This window comes from Thermobia domestica, chromosome 3 (assembly GCF_964235325.1).
Source record: "Thermobia domestica chromosome 3, izTheDome1.hap1.1, whole genome shotgun sequence".
NCBI classification, from domain to species: domain Eukaryota; kingdom Metazoa; phylum Arthropoda; class Insecta; order Zygentoma; family Lepismatidae; genus Thermobia; species Thermobia domestica.
The window spans coordinates 36,316,047-36,340,709 of record NC_137456.1 but is presented as its reverse complement, the minus strand read 5'-3'; the positions used below and the strand labels follow the sequence as shown (position 1 = coordinate 36,340,709).

General features: G+C 35.9%; 1 protein-coding gene across 1 annotated transcript; it reads left to right on the top strand.

Annotated features, from left to right (window-relative positions):
* The first annotated feature begins 1,464 nt into the window (after nt 1–1,464).
* Nucleotides 1,465–21,168, top strand: LOC145681744 (putative inorganic phosphate cotransporter). The gene is made up of 4 exons (XM_081753353.1): nt 1,465–1,578; nt 15,940–16,072; nt 17,746–17,987; nt 20,876–21,168. Exons 1-4 carry the CDS (start codon nt 1,465–1,467, stop codon nt 20,978–20,980), a joined length of 594 nt encoding a protein of 197 aa, XP_081609479.1. The 3' UTR covers nt 20,981–21,168.
* The last annotated feature ends 3,495 nt before the right edge of the window (nt 21,169–24,663 follow it).

Sequence of the window (24,663 nt, the reverse complement as noted above, 5' to 3'; positions counted from 1 at the left end):
CGGAAAATAAAATAGAAAATTTCGAATGTCGGATAAATCTTAATTTTAGAATAAAAACCGGATGTTTAGAAAATAATCCAGTTTTTTTTTCTCCCGCGGTCAAGAGTCAACACGTTGAGTTAATGTGTTTAACCAACCTCCAGTTTCCTTGTGTGTGTGTGTGTTAAGGCAATGGAAAACCAGCTTTAGATATTATCTAGGTCGATATTTACACTCCTATAGATTCTAGAAAAGATCTAGAGTTACACCCATTTCATTGGTCTAACAAAGTTGGCGTGATTTCAAATTGTGCCCTATATTAAAAAAGAATATCCGCCATTAATCTTCAAAATTCAAGGCGTGTATCTAATAGAACTATTGGTACGGTTTCATGCTGAAATGTCAGTATAATTATTTAAAATGAAACACTTTCATGATAGTTTCTCATATTGGCGTAAATGACAGGTCAAAATTTAGAATAAATGGAAAATAGAAGGAAGAAAAGATTTTTGTTGCTGGTACCTTATGATATTTTTAGAGTAGATTGCATAAAATTATGGGAAATATTTTTTTTTCACTCAGGTAATACGTATAAGAAAAATTCAAAATTTTTCTTTTGCGTTGAAAAGCAGAAAAGCTGCCATTACAAATTCGAAGTTCGATAACATTTAAAATAGAATGATTGGTAACTTTTTCGTAACGTTTTCTGGACTTGTAGTTTTTAATTGGAACGATGCAATTTGAAAGTGCGAAATGTATAATTTTTTATCTTGTAATTTTATGAAATAAGTGTAGTAAATTTCGAGCTTTACCTTTCCGGAATTGAGAAAATATAAGAATGTATCTAGCTACAAGCTACAAAGAGAGTTTAGATCGTTCTATTTCAAACACATTCGGGATTAGAATATCTTGTTTGCATTTTATTGGAACCTATCGTCGAAATATATATTTGACATCATGCTAACTCTACTGGCAAGCTATGAGAAAATTCTGGATCGTTGTATATAATCTTGTTGCAGGTTGAGCATCTAAAGTGCTGCTTTTCGGCTTGTAACCGCTGATGGTTCAAATTGAGATCCTGTCATTTTTTCGGTGAGTGACACAAATTGATATCATTTTTGGGAATTTAGGAAATGTAAAAGATCCCTAAAACAAGCCACGAAAAATTTCCCGACTACTCTATTTCAAGTATATTTTGAGCTTCAACCAGCTGCTGTATTGATTTTTTTTTTTTTTTTGGTTCTAACTCCAGAAAATGGAACCTGAGGTCAGGTCTTTGTTACTAGATGAATAAAATAAATTCTGTGTTGTTTTTATTTCTAGATTTTGGAGGTGAGAATGACCCTAGATACAAAACAATTAATTGTTTTTATCTGTTTCGTTTCAAAAGTCTAGTGACATTATGCGGATTATTCTCGCCATTGTAGCTTGTAACTATATGTAGTTTCGGCCTTATTTTACTTTTATTATACGAGTGAAATAAATATGCCATTTTGGGCTATTTTAGTTGCCCATGTTGAACACAATTGGGGATACGAAACTCTAATGACGGAGCTGCCCTCGTATATGAAGCAAGTTCTTCATTTCGACATTAAACAGGTTAATTTAATAAGGAAGGTTTGTTACATTTTCTTTTCAGTTCTTTGAAAACGACAATTAACAAAACTAAATTAACGTTCTTGATGTAATTGTAAGTTCTTTCTTTGCAGCACTTATTAAAAATAAAATATGATACTTTTTTCAAGTAATATTAGGGTAATGTCACATTGTAACTGTCCACGTCGAGCACTGTTAGTGTATTTGGTTCCTCTATTATTAAAAATAAAGTTTGTCAAATGACAGTAAAGAGGAAAAATGAAATGAATCTTTAAGTTTTAAGTCCCACGGTTATGCTGAAGGAGACGGTGATGATGAGAGATGAGTGAAACGGTGGAATAAAGAAAGTGGGAGAACCTCGAGAAAACCCACGAGCACGGTGTTTGTCCACCTAAAAGTCCACACGGCGCGAGTTGGGATCGAAAAAGGAACCGCAAGCACCGGAGTTGAATGCTCTACCACTGAGCTACCGCGTCCACGACAGTAAAGAGAATCACAGGAAACGTACATTTATGATAAATAAAGATGGCGTCAGGCTCCAGGTCGATGCAAAGTGGTGCTCATGTTTTTCATCTTTGTGTGTGTGTGTGTTTGTGTGCGTGCTCTGGTGTCGTCATATTTCTTCGGTGCTTTGACTTTCCCAAGTGAAGTGTTGCCAATGAAACATGGACTGAAGTGTAGTGAAAGATCTTTCCATTACATTGCTGCTACTTGCATACCAAGAAGACCGCCATGTGCTTTCTTAGCTTCTGCTAAAAGTGACAGAGGAACTAACAGTGACTGTGTGACAAGGTAAGATTCAGAAACAAAAAAAAAAAAAAAAAAAAAAAAAAAAAAAAAAAAACAGTACCTCATTCTCTTTTGTCTTCTCTTGCTTTGTGGTGATATTCACATAAACCCTGGTCCATCTGGTTCAGACTCCACTAGTGCTTTTAATATTTTTAACCAGAATGTTCGTAGTATTAAAAACAAATTACTCGAATGTTCAATCAACCTAGGCGAGATAATGGAACTGGATTATCTTGCAGTGACTGAATCGTTGCTCAGTGGACGATAATGAACATAATTTCTCAAATAATTTCTCCATCTTTTGTAAAGATCTCATAACTCGTGGAGGTGGAGTGATGATCTGTATAACTAATAAGTGGAAGAACAAGAGAAGATTGGATCTTGAACGGAATTGTGAACTTATTTGGGTGGAGTTTTTTTTTTTAAGTGTAGCTCTGCGTTTATTAGGTGCAGGGCCAGATCTACGTAATATTGGACCCGGGACAATGAATTTTTCTGGCGTCCCTTTCCTCGCAAGTCTAAATACTTTACTTGGGACAAATCTTTGGACAAAGTATATATTTTAAACAGTTCACACTGTTTGTCGTCTTTCTTCCTTTTATAACTTTAACTGCAATTTGTGTACATATACGAGCTTGAAACCAGGGCCGCAACTAGTGGGGGCAGAGGGGGGACGTGCCCCGGGCGCGTGGTTAGTGGGGGCGCCGGAAAGAAGATATATCAGTTGTTTTAAAAATCGCAGCCTTTCCCTTGAGGAACTTATTCTAGAGGTTAAAAAAATCAAAAGTGTGCTTGGCCTTTTCCATGGGACCTCTTTTCGTTGATTATAGATAGATAGATAGAGAGACAGAGAGAGAGAGAGAGTCTCATCTAATTAGGTGTCATACATTAAAAACCTAATATTGCATGCATTTGTTGCCTTGGACGACCACACAGAATCCGCCCCCTTTCCTTTCCTATCACAAGGAGCTGTTTGTCTGTTTGTATAATTCCATTGAGAACATCTCTGAAGTTTACAAAACTGTTATCTATAGGGGCGAGGGCGAAATGTTACCGATTGTTGTTGCTTGCTGGTGGTTGAATTGTTTATCTCAGACACGCCCCCTGTAATGTTACGCAATTGCTGTAATGTTTTTAAAGTAGAGGGCAGTTTTGTGGCGGAAAAGATAAGTTACACGCCTCAGTGTATTTACTTGTTTCTTGTACGCCTAAATACCAAGGGATTTTGCAAGTGAAGGTTGTATGCAGTTTTATCTATTAGTTTCGCTTCAGAGCTTTTCGAGGCATTTTGAATTGTTATATATCAGTGCAAATTATGCTTTATTGTTAATTTCAATCATTGTTTTACATTAATCGTGTATAATGTATAATATTTTCTATACATTAAATAAACTGAATATCTTGATCTATTTATTAATATTTTATGAAGCAATTTCTTTCATATTTAATGAACTTTCTACTCAGTGCACTGTAAAGAGATACGCTTTGCTCGAATCAGTTTTTTCTATCACTTTTGTGCACCTTAGAGGTGCATATATACGGAAAGAGAAAGTATACAGAAAGGTGCACAAAAAGTACAGAAAGTGCTCGAGGTCGAGAGGTACACAGAACAATATAGTGTGGAGTTCTTGTGTACTATTCATTGTTGACGGAAAGTTTTCTTTTTTTCTTTTCTCCACATCAAAGGATCACACCGAAAAATTTACAGAAATAAGTGTAAGCTTTTCATTGTTGCATTGTTATGTTCTCAATGATTTTGCATTTTAAATATATATTTTTTGAAATATTAATACAGTATATGTTAAACTTGCAGTTAAATAGAATTTCCAATAATTATGCTATATATTTTAAATTATGCTTTATTTTCTAAAATTATGTTGTATTATTCTTTTAAAATTAGTTTTTTCTGAACCCTTAGACAAGCACTTCCATGTTCAAGGTACCAACCATATGTCTAAAATGCTATTATGCTTTTTATGCTTTTGGGTTGCTCTATTTAGGATATACCAGATATTTGAAGTTTATTTTGTCTTAGTTTCTTATTTTAATATGAAAGCGTAAGTACATAATTATTCTTCGGGTTATTAAAACTAAATGTATTATTTAAATTAATAACTGTATAATGTGGCAGATATTTTCTAGTTCATTTTGTATTGATTTCTTCATACAACATTAAAACAAAATGTATGTACAAAATTATTCTGAAAACTTGTGAGCACATAACGAATGTAATATATTTTTGTGGTTAAAGTAACTTTGATTCAAGTATTTAAAAATCGATATAACTGGCTTTATTAAGAATGTTATTTACAGTTGCAGTTCATAAGTAAGTGATACTTTTCGACTGAACCTAGGGGCGCCGAATTGTGTGTTTGCCCCGGTTGACAGAAACCCTAGTTGCGGGACTGGTTGAAACCAATTACAAAGCGTATCCAAAAGTTATAACGTGAGAAGTATTAAAAAGTCATTTTATTGTTTAGTCGAAACACAAACCGATACATTATGCAATGTTCACGTTTTATTTAAATTAAATGTTTATGGTATTTTTAAAACTTAAATTCTGAAACCGATTGTTTTGTTGGAGCTAATTTATTTTGAAAATAAAATACTCTGTTATACTGAAAACGAAATTCTCAAGATTTTCCCAGTAAGAAATACATAGTTGTACAGGATACAACTTAGTTATATACTTGTATTGGGCTATAAACTTGGCTATAAAGGCAACCAAGAAAATTATGTCGCTTTTTATGGAGGTCTGTGTTCAATTGGCCCTCATACCGTGAGTTGAATGCGAATGGAGAAAAGGCGAAGGTCGGTTGTTGGTGTGGGTATATACTATCTGGTTGTTGCAATTCAGTTACACCTTAAACTTGCGTAAGGACAGAGTGAAGATGGGACCTCCATAGAGCGTCATAAAAGGGTGTATGTTGTACGACTTCAAACAGGGGTCAAACGCCGCTGTAGAGGGGCAAAAATATGCCAGGTCTTTGGCGAGGGTGTTGTGACTACGCGGAAAATGCAGCAGTGGTTTAACAAGTTTAAGGACGGCAACGAAACACTCGAAGATGCACCAGGTACCGGAAAATCAACACATGTAAAAAATGAAGATCTTCAGGTGGCAATTGAGGCGAAGAGTGGCCAGACATGTGAGAAACTGGGACTACAATTCAGTGTGAGTGGAGAAACCATTCGGCAGCACCTCCATCAACTTGGGAAGCACTACAAGTTGGGTCGATATCCCGGGACACCATTCTACGTCTTGAATGGGAAACACTATTGCATCCACCTACTCCCCGGATATTTCACAGTCTAATTACCACCCGTTCCATTCCTTGGACTATATAACCTTAGAGTACGCCAGTTCAAATTCCTAGTAGAGGTGCAAAATGCACTTGATACCTTGTTCGCTTCACAGCTCACCAAGTTCTCCTACGATGGAATCCATGGCCTTCCAGAATGTTGGTAGAAGGTCGTTAGTGCTGATGGGCACTATTTTTGATCTTTCAGGTACGTCTTAGGTGACATATCGATGTTCGAATGTGTCAGGTGAAAAAGCGACAGAACTTCCTTGGTTACCTTTATATTTAGAAACATTTTTTTATAAATTCAGACACTTAACTTGATAACCTGTAACTTCCTTTTCTTCTATTGGCTTAGGTAATTCTTCTTCATTGACTTACTTTATGATTCCTCCAGTGTGTCTATATTGGCTTTTCAGTTGTATGCTTGGCTTCACTTTATGTGCTGGCTTTCCACCTGTATGAAGATAATTGTGTATATTGATTTTCTCAAGTGATATTTGCTTTTCTCATGTGTATATTGGATTTCTGCGTGTCCACATTGCTTTTTCCTCGCATGTGTATATTGGTTTCACTGTATATGTGATCTTTCCACCTGCATGTAGATAATTCTTCTAGTAATATGCTTAAGTTTAAGGTAGATAGTTACTCACGTTTTACACCCATTTATATGTTACAATAAATATAGAGAACAAGTACTTTTATTTATAGTATTTATTAATAACGGTATTCTATATTCCCTTCTCGTTTTGTAACATGCGCACACAAAAATAGTTTATTGGTTTTCTTTTAGGCATAGTCCTCAATAATTTTTTCATAAGATGTTGATTGAGCAACCTTCCAAAACTGAGAGCCAAATCTGAGAGCCTTTTCTATCCCATGGATGATCCAAAGTGTGTTTTAATGAGTTTTTGTTTGACGAAACTTTTATTCACAAGTTGTCACACGGCATGGAAGGATAAGAAAAATTCTAAGAGTCACTGATACGTTTGGACAGACACTTTGAGTTCCCTTTTCGGTAATCATGTCGCGTATGTTCCTTGGGGTGGACTTCTTGAGATCCGACAAGAATACAACAGCGTAGTCATTAAGACTCAATTTCTACACATAATTTTACAGCATTCAAATTGTCTTGGTGTTTAAAGACGATTTTTTCAGGTCCTCCGAAGACATTTGACACAATGAGCTTCCTCTGAGGAAGCTGAAGTCCTTGCTTACTTCTTTGAGCCTGTCCATTCTACTAAAGAGTTCTTCCCGTAAGAGGTCAAGAATTCTGAAGAAAGATTGTCTAAGGCGACCCTCTTCAGTAAAAAGTCTTGTTTCATACTCTCCTGACATTCTCTTCTTCTTCAAGATACACTTTTCTCTGAACTGATCTTCCACATCTATCAAATTAACATTAACCTTCGCTTCCGACAGCCATCTGTCAAATCCATAATTCTCAACCTGGAGATTGTGTTCAAAAGATCAGCTAAAAAATCAAGAGACCTTTGCAAAGTCAAATCCTTATTCTTAGTGTTTCTTCCAGACATGTTTCAAAGGGGGCACTGCCCCCCGCAGGAGACCAAAATATTACGTCTATAGTATAATAATAAATAGAATAGTACCGTGTGAAAATAATATGTGCCCTTCCAAATACTAAGTGTACTCCCAAAGAACATTTTTTTTCTGAAATAAATACTGCTTAGGCTCTCTCTACCTTAACAAAACTGTTTCCGCTATTTTAGTTCCTCTATCCATCCTATTCAATAGATGCTTCAGAGAAGGATATTATTTCACCAGCTGGAAACTAGCTCACGTGACCCCAATATATAAATCTGGATTTGAAGATCAAGTATCCTCTTATAGGCCAATATCTCTTCTTTCTGTAATATCTATTATCTGCGAGAAAAATAATCAAAGACAGGCTACTCAAATTGACGTCGCCTTACATTCACATTTCTCAGTATGGCTTTCTACCGAAAAGCTCAAGCCTCACAAACTTAAGTACTCTTCTTTCCTGTGCAGTTAAATGGATGAATAACAATACTCAATTAGATGTAATCTATTTTGATTTCTCGAAGGCCTTTGATTCTGTCAGTCACACTCTTATTCTGCACAAGCTTTCCAATAGGTTTAATGTACAAGGAAATTTCTCTGTTTAATCACCAGCTACCTGAAGGACCGTAAACAGAAAATTGTTCTTTCAGGGGCGACTTCTAACCAGGGCATGCTGGGATACTAATGAGGGCGGTGGACAAGTCTACTAAAAGGGCGCCTATACAAACTGGAATATATATATATATATATATATATATATATATATATATATATATATATATATATATATATATATATATATACAGAGAGAGAGAGAGAGACTTTGAAAGAAAGTATGGGTGCCATTTTATATTAAATCATCACCAAATTTGTTTTAGTATTAACATAAATAGCTAACCTCGAATCGAAATCCTCTTTACAACAGAAAAACTTTTTAGTTCCTGTAATAACATTTCTGTCAAATAAAAAGAAGTTAAATGTATCAACATCTTAATATAGCATGCCTATGGACGCAGGAGGCTCATTGCCGAGTTTACAAAAGCTCTCCATTGATTTCTGTCCTTAGAAAACTGAACCCAGTTTCTATTTTATATTTCAATCTCTGCGAGAACCATTTTAATATTGTCCTCCCATTTGCGCCTCGGTCTTCCTAACGGCCATTTTCCTATTTGGATTTCCAGTTACAACTTCGAAAGCGTTTCTAATTTCTTCCATTGTGGCTACATAAAATGACTATTTGAGCCTCCTAGACTTGATGACCCTAACAATGTTTGGTAAACGGTACACAATTAGGTTTCTCCTTATGAGGTTTCCGCCTTTCCGCATTCTCGTTCATTTTGGAGTTCGAATATTGGTTTAAGAATCTTGTTTTCAAACACTTTCAGTCTGCGATTTTCCCTCAGTCAGTTACCATATTTCGCAACCATACAGCACAACAGGCATGATTATGGTTTTATATTTTGAGCTACAAATGCCTCAACAGAATTAGCAACAACAAAAGAATTTTAACTGAATAATAGCACGAAATCCCTGCTTTCAGTTGACATCAAATTTTTTAGTGATTATGGTTTTGGTCTGTTAATAATGATCCTAGATATTTGAAAGTATCCACTTTGTCGAAAGAAAATATTATTTGGTATTTTAACACATCAATAAAATGCAGTATTACGATCCCGACAAACTTCCATTTATTCAGTTTTCTCTGCATTTACTTTTAAGCCTATATCCCTGCAAGCGTTAATTAAGATTTCTGCATTCCTTTCTATTATTCTATCATTACTTATTAAATTTACATCATCAGCATACTCCACAACCTGGCAAATACAATTCAGCTCTAACACCTGATTGCTGTCTTTGATTTTCCTTATCGTGTTCTCCAGAACAAAGTTAAATAATAATGACGACAACGCATCTCCTTGTTTCAGGTCATTCTCAACGTAAAAGATCGTGAACAAAAATTTCTCTACTCGCACCTTACATTGGGATTCATTTAAACATATCTTAATTAATCTACCTTTTTCGGTATTGCAAATTCTGTAAGCATGTTGTACAATGTTTCCCACCTACCAGAGTCTAAAGTCAATAATTGATGTGCCAGGATGTTGTATTCTCTCATTTCTTTTCAAGTATTAGTCGAATGGTAAATATCTGGTCGATAGTTAATCGATTTTATCTAAATCCGTTCTGATAATCTCCAATAATTTCATCTGCGTATTGGAGTCAATCTTGCTAATACAATGTTTAAGAGGATTTATTGGATGTTGACAGAAGAGAAATGTCTCGATAACTATTAAATCTGTTTTGTTGCTTTTCTTCTGAACTGGAACAATGATTGATTCTCATCAATCTTGTGGTGATATTCCTCCTTGTTCCAGATAATTAGTTTGTGTATCTTGCTCTACAGTTTTCCCCTTCCAGTTAAAATTAAGTCAACCAGAATTTCGTCTACACCCGGAGATGTGTGTTTATTTTATTTTATTTTATTTTTTTTTAGATAGCGATTTCTATTTCTGTCTGGTTAGGTTCTGGAATATACGGTTATGCTGCATGCATTTCACTTTCTCCACGCGCATTAGTTTTTGGCTATGTGTTAAGCAAATTGTCAAAGAAATCTTTCCATCTATTTAAGATGCTATCTGTATCAGTGAGAACTGTTCCTTTAGGTTTCTTTAATATATAAGCACGAAGTTGATATCCTTTCTTAAGTTCGTTGATGCATTTATACATGTCCCGAATGTTTTTGTTTTCACTATTATCTTCAAGTTAATAAATTTTAACTTTCAAAAGTCGCGTTTCTTTGTTCTAAAGTTCTAGAAGTTTTAGAAGTCACTGCCAGATGACAATGAAATCTTATGTATTTATTTCGTTCGGATTTTGTAGCCAACGCAGTTTCTTCTGTTTTTTCTTCTCTGCTACTTTAGTACATTCCTGGTTGAACCATGAATGCGTGCTACGTATTTCTGCGTGCCCCAATATTTCTTTTGCTGAAATTGTAATGTTATCTCTAATTTTAACCAACTATCGTGAACACTGGTGCACTCCGAACCTTCTAAAACCGAGAATCTATTCGACACTTCAATCTGGCTCCCCTCTCACCTGACTCTCCTCTATTTAAAAAAAATAAACAGCTTCGTTTTCAGATATTGAATATTTCCTTTATTCAACGATAGTCTCTCTCTTACTATCATAATCAACTCCTCTGAACGATCGAACATCATTTGTGCTAGACTGTTCTTTTCTGTCTACTAAAACATGATCAGTTTGAATATGTGTTTTTCCATCTGATGAAGTCCAAGTATATTTATGAATGTCGCGATGTTGGAATTTTGTAATCCTCACGATAAGGTTTCTGGATATTGCACAGTTCACGAGTCTAACACCATTGTCACAACCTTCCTTATGGAAACATTTATTCCCTATAATCGGTTTGAAAATACCCTCTGGTCCTACCTTCGCATTGAAACCGCCTAACAGAATTTTCATATGGTATTGCAGGAGATGATCAAATACCCGTTCTATTCTTTCGTAAAAACTGTATATTTTAAATCGCCATGCCATTTTCTGTTGGGGCATGTGCATTTAAAATAATATTACACCACCGACCCTTAAGAGAAGTAAAAGAAAATATATTCAATCTTGTAATTGCTGATATTATGTATTCGTTTGTGAACGAAAAGCACTGTTTCTAGTTGGTAATTTTTAATTTGTTCCCCGTAAAAGAACGTAAAATTTTCTGACTTGACTCCTTCATTTCCTAATGATCTAACTTCCTGATATCCCACTAGGTCCAACCTCTATTTCTAAACTCTTTTTTTTTTTTTTTTTTTTTTTTTACAAATTTTAACGCGCCCGCCCTATAGAGACTACTTACATTTCATGTTCCAAATCTTATGTCGATTTTACTTTGCGGAATTCGTGCCAAGTTATCAGTTCTGATCCAAGGATTCTGCGAACTTATCTGAACAATCTTTTTTTTTTTTCAGGATGAGGTTGTTAGCCTCACACCAAATTCTCAAGCTGGATTATCACCCCTTGTCTGTCCGCGACTGCTTACTCAGTATATTCGCAGCTAACCTCTATATCCCAGAGGCCTTCTCCTCAATCCACAACCTGAGGACGCGCCGTGCCGTGGTGATAGGAAGACCACATTTTACGGAAATTAATATAGCTATATTTCAGAAATACAACAGGTACTGATTATCCGAACACTGCTTTAAAACACACAGGAACAATCAATATGCTCGCATATATGGATGCATATTAGGACTGTGAAAGCTTCGATGCCGTAAAAATTGTAAATTAGAGACTAGTGTCAGTATAGTATTACATAAATGCATCGTAAGTTTGACTATCCGAACTATTCTTGATGTATCACATTGTTTCGTTTTATAGCTATATACCTTTATAATATTTTTGTAAGTGATTATACTCTTTACCTGTTCTCTGCCAATAGCAACTATATGAATTTATAATACAAAACTGAAATACAGAAGAATAAAATAAAAATAATAATGTGATATTTTGCAGGGCATCCTATGTAAAGGGCGCCTTGTATTCTTCACAGATTCTGTACTACCTGTCAATATTTGAATTTATTAAACAAAGCTGGTATACAGGATAACTAAAACCACTTATCTATAATGTGATGTTTCATAGGGCGCCTTATGTAAAGGGCGCACTGTACCTTTCACGGGTTCTTCGCCAACAGTAACTGTGTGTATTTATTGTACAGAACTGTGCTATACAAAAGAGTAAATAAAATCGTTCATCTTTGATGTGGTCTCGGAAGGGCGCGTAATGTAAAGGGCGCACTACACCTATCACCAGTTCTTTACCAATAAAACTGTAAGAATTTATTACTAAAAACTTATACCATTATTTATAGTGTGATATTTCGGAGGGCGCACCGGGACACGTCCCGGTGTCCCGGTGGGCCAGCATGGGCCTGCTTCTAACCCCCAAACTGTGATCTCGGGAGTGCTTCAGGAAAGCATACTAGGACCCCTGCTATTTGTCTTGTATATGGACGACTTCTACTCTCACTTATTAGCTAATCCTAGTGGCCTTTTGCTTTTAGCTGACGATTGCAAATTATATAGAGAAATATCGTGTTTCCATGACACGATTGACCTACAAGAAAACATGAATTATCTTGTAGACTGATGTGAAATGTGGCAGTTGAAACTTAACAGTAAGAAATGTGACAGTATTACAATTACTCTGAAGAAGTCTCCTCTTCCTCCCCAAATATCATATTAACGATTGCCCTATAACATATTCTGCTAGTCATAATGATCTTGGTGACATCTTTCAATCGAAACTCTCGTTCTCTGACCACATCTCCTCAATAGGTAAGAAATCAATACGTATGCTGGGGCTTCTCTATTGATTCACTGAACTACGTACGGAGGCATCATTAATAACATTCTATAAAACTATAATATCTCCCAAGATCAAATACTGCTCTCCCATATGAGCCATGGCCGCATCTACACATCTCTCTAGACTCGAGTCTGTTCTCAATTTCTTTATTGCAATAGTACGCTTTCGTGTTTCCGCATTTGAATATTACCTAAGGAGGAAATTTTGCTATATCTTAATATATTCAGACACCGGGAGTACGCAGAAATAACTCTGATCTGAAATGTCTCTATAAGATAATAAATGGGAACTTGAGATCGTAAACCCTTCTTCAAGAACTATCCTTACGTATCCCTTCCCGCAAAACCCGGAATACCCAATTATTCCATCTTGCACGCCCTAGGTTGACAATTATACAGAGGTCTCTTTTTCACAAAATACTGAACTATTATAATAATCTAATTAGTGAGGTGGACATTTTTTTCGAGCTACCCGGTGTTTGAAAGAGCAATCAAACGCATGTTGGCTAAATAATATCACTTGTGCATTCTTTGTTGATATTATTGATATTGTTGTTATTGTTTTCGTTTATTTTTCTTTTCCTGCTTGTAACATTTCCCTCTGTAAAATGGCAAAATTATGCTGTAATTGGGAATTTGTTCAATAAATAAACAAATAAATAAATAAATACGTTTATTTCTGTTTGTAGAAGTTCAATTTTGGTCCGGTAGATGTCAGCCACTGAAGGATGTTTGCTGTGTAACTTTTATGATGTGACAATTAGACATCTATATATCTTTTCATTTATAGGCAACCAATATCTTTGCTATTACATATACACTAAGGAATGTTGTAGGTTTTTAACTGGATATTGATAGCCATAATTAAAACCACCGTTACCCGTTAAGATGTTAACAGATTGTTTTCCTTAACGATTTCGATCAAGATAATTGCAATTAGAAAAGCTAGACAAGGTGTAATCAAGAACTACGATGAATGTAATTACACAGTGACATCTGTCGATAATGTATCCAATTCAACTAGTAAGCCCGACAGCCTAAACCTTTGGTACACTCAGTGACGAGTTGAAACGAGTTGTAACATGTTAGTTGGCTTCCAGAAGCAGAAGAGTGAGGACATGTTAAAAGTGCCTGTCGCGCGATAACATTAAGTTTTCTTCTAAGTTGCAAAAAGTGGCAAAGAAGCTTACGAAATGTCAAAATTAGTGTATGGCGATGAAACGGTAGCATTCGAATATATTTACAAATGGTATGAGCGATTCAAAAGCTGAAAGAAGTCTGTTGAGAACGAGCAACAATAAAGACGTCTTTCGACGTTAAAAACACATGACAACATGCAAAAACGGCACAAATAATTTGTTCAAACAGGCGAACGACATCTCCAGAGCTATCCGAAGAACTAAACATCTCATATGGGTCCGTGAAAAGACATCTTAACCGCCGATGAAATGAGCAAATGGATTCCTTCTTCACCAGGAAATCGCGCCGTGCCACGTCTTGCTTTTGATCTTGGAGTTTTCGGCCGAAAATATATTGCTCTCTGTCTACATTCTCTGTGCTCTCCAGGTATAGCTCCATGCGACTTCTGACTCTTTCCGAATATTAAAACCAGGCTTACAGGAAAATGTTCAGACACCATTCCTCACATTGAGAAGGCCACTACAGAGTAGCTGAACGCCCTTCCAAAACCTTTCAGAAATGTTTCCAGTCATGGTTTCAACGTTGGGATAAGTGCATTGCTAACCAAGGACCGTAATTTGAAGGGGATTAAATAAAGTTCTATGTCAGCTTATTATTTGTAAAATTACTGTATTCACCGTATTTTTTGATCATATCTCGTATATCCTTTTATTATAGGCAATCAACATTTCTTTGCTACTGTACAGGTTGCATACACTCTAAGGAATGTTCTAGGTGTTAAATGGGATATAGATAGCCATCATTAAAGCCATCCTTACCAGTGAAAATGTTAACAGATTGTCTTATAAAAGAATCTCGGTGAAGATAATTGCAGTATGAAAGGCTATATATATCCTTTTTAATGTAGGCAACCAACAACTTTTTCCTGCTATACAGGTTGCATAGACACTAAGGAATGTTCTAGGTGTTAAACGGGATATGGATAGCCATAATTAAAGTCATCGTTACCCGTGAAGATGTTAACGGATTGTCTTCTACAAGGATCTCGGTCAAGATAATTCCAGTATAAAAGGCTATATGTATCCTTTTAATATAGGTAACCAACAACTCTTTGCTACTATACAGGTGTCATAGACGCTAAGGAATGTTCTAGGTGTTAAACGGGATATGGATAGCCATAATTAAAGTCATCGTTACCCGTGAAGATGTTAACGGATTGTCTTCTACAAGGTCTCGATCAAGATAATTCCAGTATAAAAGGCTATATGTATCCTTTTAATATAGGTAACCAACAACTCTTTGCTACTATACAGGTGTCATAGACGCTAAGGAATGTTCTAGGTGTTAAACGGGATATGGATAGCCATAATTAAAGTCATCGTTACCCGTGAAGATGTTAACGGATTGTCTTCTACAAGGATCTCGGTCAAGATAATTCCAGTATAAAAGGCTATATATATATATCCTTTTAATATAGGCAACCAACAACTCTTTGCTACTATACAGGTTGCATAGACGCTAAGGAATGTTATAGGTTTTGAGCGGGGTATGCGTAGCCATCATTAAAGTGTTCGTTACCATAATGATGTGAACGGATTGTCTTCATAATCAAACTCGACCGAAATAACTTAGTTCTAGCTGTCTTTTGGAAGAAACAGAAATTTAAAATTAGCATTGGTTCAAGAGTTATTGTATATCGTAATTCTAATAATATGAGAACAAGGCTCCTGAAAGGCGCCATGTTCACCGTTATCTTAAAATGGCACTAATATTAATAATAATAATTACATATATAATATTTTTGTGCACTTGATATCTTCACTATAAAAGTAAGACGCATCAGTCTGTCAGCCATACTTGTAATAGTATACAGTGAAGGGAATAGTCCAAGTTAAGCTAATAGTCCAAGTCAACCTAATAGTCCACAGTCAATCTTATAGTCGAAGTTAAGCTAACAGTCCAAGTCAAGCTAATAGTTCAAGTCAGGCTAGTAGTTCTCGCTATCTGGCCTGCCTCCTGTCTGACCTCAAAAACTACTCTAGCGTGCAGGAAACTCCTAGACGGGCATAAAAGTTGGTGGGGGGCAACTAGTTATACTAAATTGCATTGTAGTTTCCTTCACCACTTTAAGCTACCTAGATATATGATAAATTAATGAACTAATTTTTCTAATGAACTAATGAATTAATGAACTAATTAGTGATTCTTTCTTTCAGAACGGCTTCTTATCAGCTCTTCCATATCTAGCGATGTGGTTGTTTTCTAACGCCATAAGCCACGTTGCTGATTGGTTGATCAGAACGCAGTATTTCACCCGCACAGCAACTCGTAAAATCATCAATACAATTGGTAAGTAATTTCTTTTGCTTTTATTAAATAAATGTGATTAAGGAATGTGGTATACCGAAAACTTTTATATCTTTATTCTTTCTCCGTCCGGAGACAACAAGTCTCAAAAACTACTTGATAGATCACAAGCTTCTATCTCAGTGTGCAAAACTTAAGAACGAAAGCATGTTTCTCAATCTGTGCCACTCCGAAGTGGCTTAGAGTAATGAAATTAGAATCACACATAGCAAGTAATGCTACAGTATGATCCATGAAACAACAGAAAGAAACATGTGGTTAGACCAGTGATAGTCAAACCGTCGATCGCGAACTATAGTACCTCGCGGGGATATTTTCGGTAGATCGCGTTTACGCTCCGATTGGCTAACCTTGATCAGTTGATTTCATCTTTACTAGAAATGTAAGTTTATAGGCAATAAACAAATGTATTTTTTATTTGAAAAATGGTAGTTCTTTTGGTTGGTAGCTCAGAGTAGGATTTAAAAACGGCACGGTAGCTCAAAAGCTTCATAAGTTTGGCGACCACTGGATTAGATGAACAAAAATGACACTTTTATACAAAGGCAATAACTTACGCTGAAAGCACTGCGACCATCATATTCTCCATACATTACTGAGGGTGTCAAATATTCCTTATAGGAGTGTGTGTGATCATTATGGATGCATATTCTGCAATGTGCTCCCATGCTGCTCACAAAGTTTGTAATGCTTTGTTGTGATATGGAGTTCCATTATTTCATCATCCCTTTTGACCATTGGCTAGTGATCGTTGTTGCATCTAAATGTGCTGTCAGACGTCTCCCCATAGCACCGTAAACGTGCTCAATAGGATCCTAATTGGTGCAACAGCAGGCCTGTCTGAGTATCGTTTCTTTCCAAGAGCTCCGCCACTTGCGCTGTGTGATGCGATCGCGCATTGTCATCCATAAACAAGATGTGGCCGACTGAACCTCCAAATACACATGTAAAAGTGTACAGCGACACAATGACAATGGCCAAGCAGTGTACAGCATTCAAAAATCGGGTGATCGATATGACTATACACCATTGTACGTCCCTACATAAGAACACTAGACTACTAAAATGATCATCGACAGTAATTTTGGATTCACCCCTTCGATATTCCTACCTTTGGATAGGTGAGTGTAAATCTAGAATTACTAACCGGCCTAAGAATGCTCTCATCGGAAAAGGGAACGCGACCCTCCCTCCTCTACTCTTAAGTTGCAGCGTCAAAGTGAAATGATAAAAGCCATCTCAGGCCCGAATCTCATTTATGTTGAAAATTTGATTGAGATCTGTCGTGTGGTTCAAGAGTTATTAACTTACGATCACAGCTACTTTCATCTTTTGATATATAGATATAACGACCTGTTAAAATATGTGATTGATAATTCTTCACGGATTTAAAATACGATCAATATGGTTATCCGTTAATCTTCAATGAAATCAAATCCTGATTAAAATGAAGAAAATTTTATGTAAGTTCTTGTGGAATTAACAAACAGGCAATTACAACATTGCAGGTTGAATCGGGTAGTAGATGCTCGCCAATGATTGCATTAATTATCATTTAGTACGCTAATGATATTATAAGACACATTATTAAGTATATGTAACTGCACTTACGTTTAAATGAAGTTTTGAATGCCAACTGTGGTTTCGATTTACAGGACAATGGAGCCCAGCCGTTGCTCTTGTTGCAGCAGCGTATACAGGTTGTGATCCGATGCTCACGGTGGCCATTTTAACCGTAGGTGTGGGTCTAAATGGAGGTATCTATTCAGGCTTCAAGGTTAATCATCTAGATTTATCTCCAAGATTCGCCGGAATTTTAATGAGTTTCACTAACTTCACAGCTAATGTTGCAGGTTTCATGGCGCCCTTGGCAGCGGGACATATTATTCATGGCAGAGTAAGTATGATTTAATAAAAATTATTAAATATTGAAACTAGTTCAACAAACACAATTCCAGCATAGCTAAATTGTCAATAGGTTTCCTCTTTAAGTATGTAATTGCGAGAAGTTGTTGTAACAACAGCTACCAAGAAGTGTTGATGTTACAGAAGCGAAAGGAAGCAATAATCATCTTAAAATTTTTCCGCAGAAAACGTTATTTTTAACAAGTATAACAAACAGTGGCGTATTTACGATTTTGTTTCGGGAGGGGCTTTGCTAACTTTCGGGGAGACTTTGCCTGGAAATGTGAAAATTCTGCAAGATATTTCATTTACTTTACTATACTAAGTAAGATTTCGGGGGGGGGGGCTTAAGCCCGGAAGCACCCCCCTAAATACGCCACTGATAAACTATACAAATGATTTTAATATCACCATTACAGCCTGAGATATCAAATTGCTATAAACGGCATTATATCCCTACGTGTTTTGAAACCGATATTGGATAAACTCTAGTCAGTCCGTGATAATTGTACAATTTGAATGTGAAATTGTAACATGTATTACTTATAAAAACGAATCAAGGCTGTAACGAATAGGCCAAACACTGGAACAATAATTACACTAAGTTATTTGAATACAAATATATAAAACTTGTGTTGTATGAAATATTCTGGTTATATCGTGACAGTTCTGGTTATTTCGTGATAATTCTGTGATAGTTTGTGTTACTCCGTGACAGCTCTGGTTATTCCGTGACACCTCTGTTTGTCCTTGATCTGTTCAAAATTTATTTATCTGATATTTTATTGGCTGTCACAATCACTTGCACAACCATTACACATAAAGGTAATGCCATTGTATAAAGTTTGCCATAAACAATGCTATCATACATCACAAAATCCATACTTAATTCATTTGGCATAATCTTCGTCACAAATTTTTCCACCAGATCTATAAACCAGATCTTCTTATTGTTTCCCTACATTTCATTTCATTTGATTTTTTTATAGTAGGACGAGTAAGCGTGGAAACATAGTCGTGGTTTGTGGCACCATAACTTGAGAACAGAGTAGCGAAGTTGAGGAAATCAGCTTTTGATCTTTTAAAGAATTCATTTTCCATTATCTGCGCTCATAACGTTTCCAAACCTTGCTAGTATTTTAAAGGATAAAGTGAGAACTCTAATCACAACTGCACGTACCTCTTAACATCTAGCAAGGAGAAAATAGACTTTGGTAAATGAACTTCGGAGACATGTTTTGTAAGGTGATAGTGCACATTTAAAGTGTTCATATTACAAACTGGTAGAGCGCAACGGCCTAATGTACCAGAGAAAAAGCGTCTTAAAGTTTTCGACTCGACATATGTCGTACGTTGCACGAGTTTATCAAGTGACGGCGTGGCAGAATCAGTATTATGTGTGACTCAAGTGAAAAGGGCTCCGGGTTCGATTCCCGCTGGAGTCACTTTTGATTGTTTTTTGCTTCAACCAATAAAATAGCCACTTGTAGCTACAAGTAAAATGTTAATTTACCATATGTTTATAATCAATTAAAACAATAGAAATATTGAATTAGTTTTAAAATCTTTGAATGTTCCAAGTTAACTACCAACGAAATTTAATCTCTTTCGTAACTATATTAATATTACGAGTTATATTATTGTGTAAATAATGTGCAAATAATGTCATTGTGTAAATAATGTTCTTGACGCTACGTGTCTACATCTGTTCCAAATCTTATCTAATACAGCGCATATCCGTTTCCATCGAACGTGGTAACGTCTCGTCGGTCCTTGGCACTTTACCACCTGGCAAGGAACTGGATGAGGTGTTTATACTCTGAGAAGAATTATTTTATATATAACAGTTCCTGGACAATAGTTTTTCTTTTGACGTTATAATTACATAATTATTTCTGATTTAATATTTCTTGTTTGTTTCCAACCATGAACCGACATTAATATGTTCTTTAACTTTCAAATACTATTTTATCTATATGTATAATCACTTCTGTAAATTATTTTATGTTTTGTTTTATACTCTCACATCAATATTATGTACATTGAAAATATATATATATATATATATATATATATATATATATATATATATATATATATATATATATATATATTGCTTGGATTAAAATGAATAGATAAAAATGTGTATATATATATAACAAAATATTATATTTCGTTGCTAGTTGACATTTAACATTGAAGGGTTTTACAACTGATTTGAATATTTCTATTGTTTCAATTAATTATAATCATGTGGTGAATTAACATTTTACTTTTAGCTACAAGTGGCTACTTTATTGGTTGACGTAAAAACAAAACAGAAGTTGACTCAAGCGGGAATCGAACCAGAAACCCGTCGCAGTTCAGTCACACATGCTACTGATTTTCCCACGCCGGCACTTGATAAATTTGCGCAACGTACGATATAAGCTGCGAGTCGGAAACTTTAAGACGCCTTTTCTCTGGTATATTAGGCCGTTGCGCTCTCCCAGTTTGTAATATGAACACTTTAAATGTGCTCTATCACCTTGCAAAAAATGGTCTCGAAGTTCATTTACCAAAGTCTGCTTTCTCCATGTAAGTTTCAACTAATTTCCCGATAATTGTCAAGAAGAAACAGGTCAGTTTAAGGGGTGAGAAATAACTCACCGAATACGGCTTCATTCTTTTAAGAGAAAACGGAAACGTTATGAGCAAGGCTATTATGATTATACGAATTAACAAATTATAATATGCAAGGTAGAAGAAAATATTATATGTATTTAATAATCTTTATAAAGTCTAATATCGAAGTGATTTGTTGTTTAATTCTGAACCTAGATCTTCTTTATTTCCTATTTCAAATAATGTTTTCTTTTAAAAAAGTCTTTGCTTTTACAGCCAACTCAAGCTCAGTGGCGAAAGGTATTCCTGATAGCAGCGGGCGTCTATTTTGCTGCCAACGGATTTTACTTGATATTCGGTTCTGGTTCCCGGCAGCCATGAGACACTGAAAAAAGACGTAAAAAGCAAAAAAGAAGTTGACTCAAGCGGGAATCGAACCAGAAACCCGTCGCAGTTCAGTCACACATGCTACTGATTTTCCCACGCCGGCACTTGATAAATTTGTGCAACGTACGATATAAGCTGCGAGTCGGAAACTTTAAGACGCCTTTTCTCTGGTATATTAGGCCGTTGCACTCTCCCAGTTTGTAATATGAACACTTTAAATGTGCTCTATCACCTTGCAAAAAATGGACTCGTAGTTCATTTACCAAAGTCTGCTTTCTCCATGTAAGTTTCAACTAATTTCCCGATAATTGTCAAGAAGAAACAGGTCAGTTTAAGGGGTGAGAAATAACTCACCGGATACGGCTTCATTCTTTTAAGAGAAAACGGAAACGTTATGAGCAAGGCTATTATGATTATACGAATTAACAAATTATAATATGCAAGGTAGAAGAATATATTATCTGTATTTAATAATCTTTATAAAGTCTAATACCGAAGTGATTTGTTGTTTAATTCTGAACCTAGAACTTCTTTATTTCCTATTTCAAATAATGTTTTCTTTTAAAAAAATCTTTGCTTTTACAGCCAACTCAAGCTCAGTGGCGAAAGGTATTCCTGATAGCAGCGGGCGTCTATTTTGCTGCCAACGGATTTTACTTGATATTCGGCTCTGGTTCCCGGCAGCCATGGGACACTGACCCAGAGGGGTCACGCAGAGGTTCGCGGCAATCGAGGAGAGCCTCCAAGATCAGCCAGCATGAAGAAGGAAGAGCTGTCTTCATCAACCAAGGAGCTAACTTTGAGGAGACAAGTCTTCGAATTGAGTCACCAGATAGAGTTAGAATATAAAATAAATATCGAACTTTCTTAACCTTACTCGTAGTCTTAGCTTTACCTTTTGTATGTATGTTTAAAAAGATGTAAAACAAGTATACTCGAAACTATGGTGACTCATTCATGTAACTTCATCTTCTCATGTTGCTAAACTTAGAGTAGCGTTTCTCAATTTGCGTTCTGCAGAAACCCAGGGTACCACGAGAACTTCTTAAGAATTATTTTAATTCATGGTTACTTCTTTGCCAACAGGTATTTTAGAATGGTTGCTGTGTGTGCATTTCATACGCATAATCTTTCATTCAGTTCACTGCAGACAAACAAACAAAATAAAGTTTTGGCATCATTTAGACTTTTAGTATCCTACCTGAATTAAAAGCTAGCGGAAAATGAAATGAAATCTTTGAGTTTTACGTCCCACGTTTATTGCCGGTTAGGCTAAAGGAGACGGTGATGAAGAGTAATGAATAAAATGGTGGAACGAATAAAGTGGGGGGAAACGGGACAACCCCGAGGAAACCCATCCACACAGTGTTTGTCCATCACAAAGTTCACTTGGCGGGGACTGGGATCGAACCCGAGACCCCAAGCAACAGAGGTGAACGCTATACCTCTGACCCCCGCGGATATGTGGTGGGAGAATTGATCGCATTGTAAAATGATGCGTTATGCATCACTCAGTTAAACATGTACAGTTTCTGATCGGTGACATTAAAAGACACGGCAGCCAAATTGGCGTTTAGCCTAGTTCAATGGGCGCGCGATGCGCTATTCCCGAACTTAGAGTGAGAATGCCGAACTGCTGATGTACTTAATACTTGTTTACTTGAGATGTCGCCAGTATATAAAAAAATAGCCAATCGTCATTCTCTCAAACTTCTTGACGTCATAGAGTTACTATATCATTCACAACAAATACATGCGCTTTTCAATTATCAATCCTAGTTGGTAAAATTTTCTAATATTTCTCTGTTGCACTTGAACATTACGAATCATTCACAATTTTCAAAAATGTATCTACCCAAATCGATGTCATACTTACTGTATTTCTGCAGACATTCATCTATATATCCCTCAAATCGATCCCTCTTTAGTTACCACCACAATACCTTGCTCTGTATGACGATCAGGATATGTGTATTAAGGTGCATCGAAATAATCAAAAATTGTCTAATTAAATAGCACTAGGTCTCAAAAGTTGTGTATTGACTAGTATAACTTTCGTAAATTTTTTCATAATTTTTGTACTTCATCTTCATTCCCCGCAAGGGCCTGAAAATTTTTCAATTTTTTATGAAAATATTAATTTCTTTGAAAATATTAATTTAAAAAAAACTGCCCAATGAAATCAAACTAGGTGTTAAAAGTTAGATAATGACTAGATTGACTACGCATCTTCATTCCCCGCAAGGTCCTGAAAGTTTGCAGTTTTTCTGGTAAATTTTGAAATTCTACTTAAAATATTAAAAAAAGTTTTAAAATCTGCCAAATCATTTCACACTTGCTTAAGAAAGAGTTGTGTTCACTACCACTACCATTAGTTTGAAATAATTTTTGTGCTTTATCTTATTACCTGCAGAAGCCTTAAAATTTTTGAATTTATACAGTAAATTTTAAAATTAATTGAATACGCTAACGATTTTTAAGAATTGTCAAACAATATCCTATTAGATTTCAAGCCCGGTGCGTGACTAGTATGATTTCGATTATTCTAAAAAAAAAAAAAAAAAAAAAAATCCTTCATCTTTGTTACCTTCAACAAGTTTGAAAATGCAGTTTCATATTAATATTTAAAAATACATTGAGCATAACATTAAGATACATTATGTCAATTTAATAATTTTGCATTGAAATTATTTTTGATATGCACCTCTTTGCTAGTTCCCAGAAGCACCCAGAACTCAGTACGAGGAGGTGGCTGCACATAGAGTTCCGCCCATCCTCCCATCCCATCCACCCTACCTTTGGAAATTATCTCTTTAACTCACTCATTTGTATTCAAATTTGTTTCGAATTTGGGCATAATTGACATATCCAAAATTCTTGCTCTGATAAATCCATCTCGAGCTAAGACACCAAACACTTCAGACGAAGCTTCGGTTACGGTTTTAATGCACCTCTTTACTGCTTGGGTATGACACGGCAAATAGAAAACAGGCGGAAGGACAGATTTCTGTTACACATTTCTGTAGATACTCCTCCGACAAGTGTCTCGTCAGGGGTGACTAGGTTACTTCGCGTTCCTGCCAGTTCATTAGGTCAATGTAAGCCTAAGCACTAAAGTGGATTGCTGGAATATTGAACTTGCTACAGGAGGTATTTGGTTTGAGCTTTTGAGCTTGTGTCAAGGATTCTACGCATAACTAGTTCTCAAATATGCTGTCGATCATCGGCGAGCATAGATAACAGTAGATTCTCCGGATACGCGAAGAAAACATTGAATGAATTGTCCTATCTACAATGAGCTTCAGTTCACTGCTTAAGTACCGTGAAAAGGCTAGAGTTTGATATAAGTTCACAGGAGCATTCTTGATAGTAGGGTTACATTTAATATAAAGCCACATCAAAGCATACACTTTCATGATGAATGTAACGAGCTCCTTCAAGTTCGAAGATGAGTCAGTAGTTCTTATGTACACTGTAAGCACTACGTTAGTAGTAGTGATCCATCTTGCATGGGATAATTTTTCAGGACTTCTTGATGCAAGATTCAGTGAAGACTCAACAACAGATATTGCTTGGCAAATATTCCACATATATCTTTGATCTGTGCTACGGTTTGACGTTTTTTCTTCCATGGCCGCGAAAGTTCCTTTATTCCTTGAAAACTAACGACTGGTAAA

What these genes read in the sequence shown, in the direction of transcription:
- LOC145681744 (XM_081753353.1), top strand. Translation starts at nt 1,465, where the DNA reads ATGCCATTTTGGGCTATTTTAGTTGCCCATGTTGAACACAATTGGGGA. An exon ending in TAAAATCATCAATACAATTG is followed by an intron (nt 16,073 to 17,745) that starts GTAAGTAATTTC and finishes TTCGATTTACAG; the next exon opens with GACAATGGAGCCCAGCCGTT. An exon ending in GACATATTATTCATGGCAGA is followed by an intron (nt 17,988 to 20,875) that starts GTAAGTATGATT and finishes TTGCTTTTACAG; the next exon opens with CCAACTCAAGCTCAGTGGCG.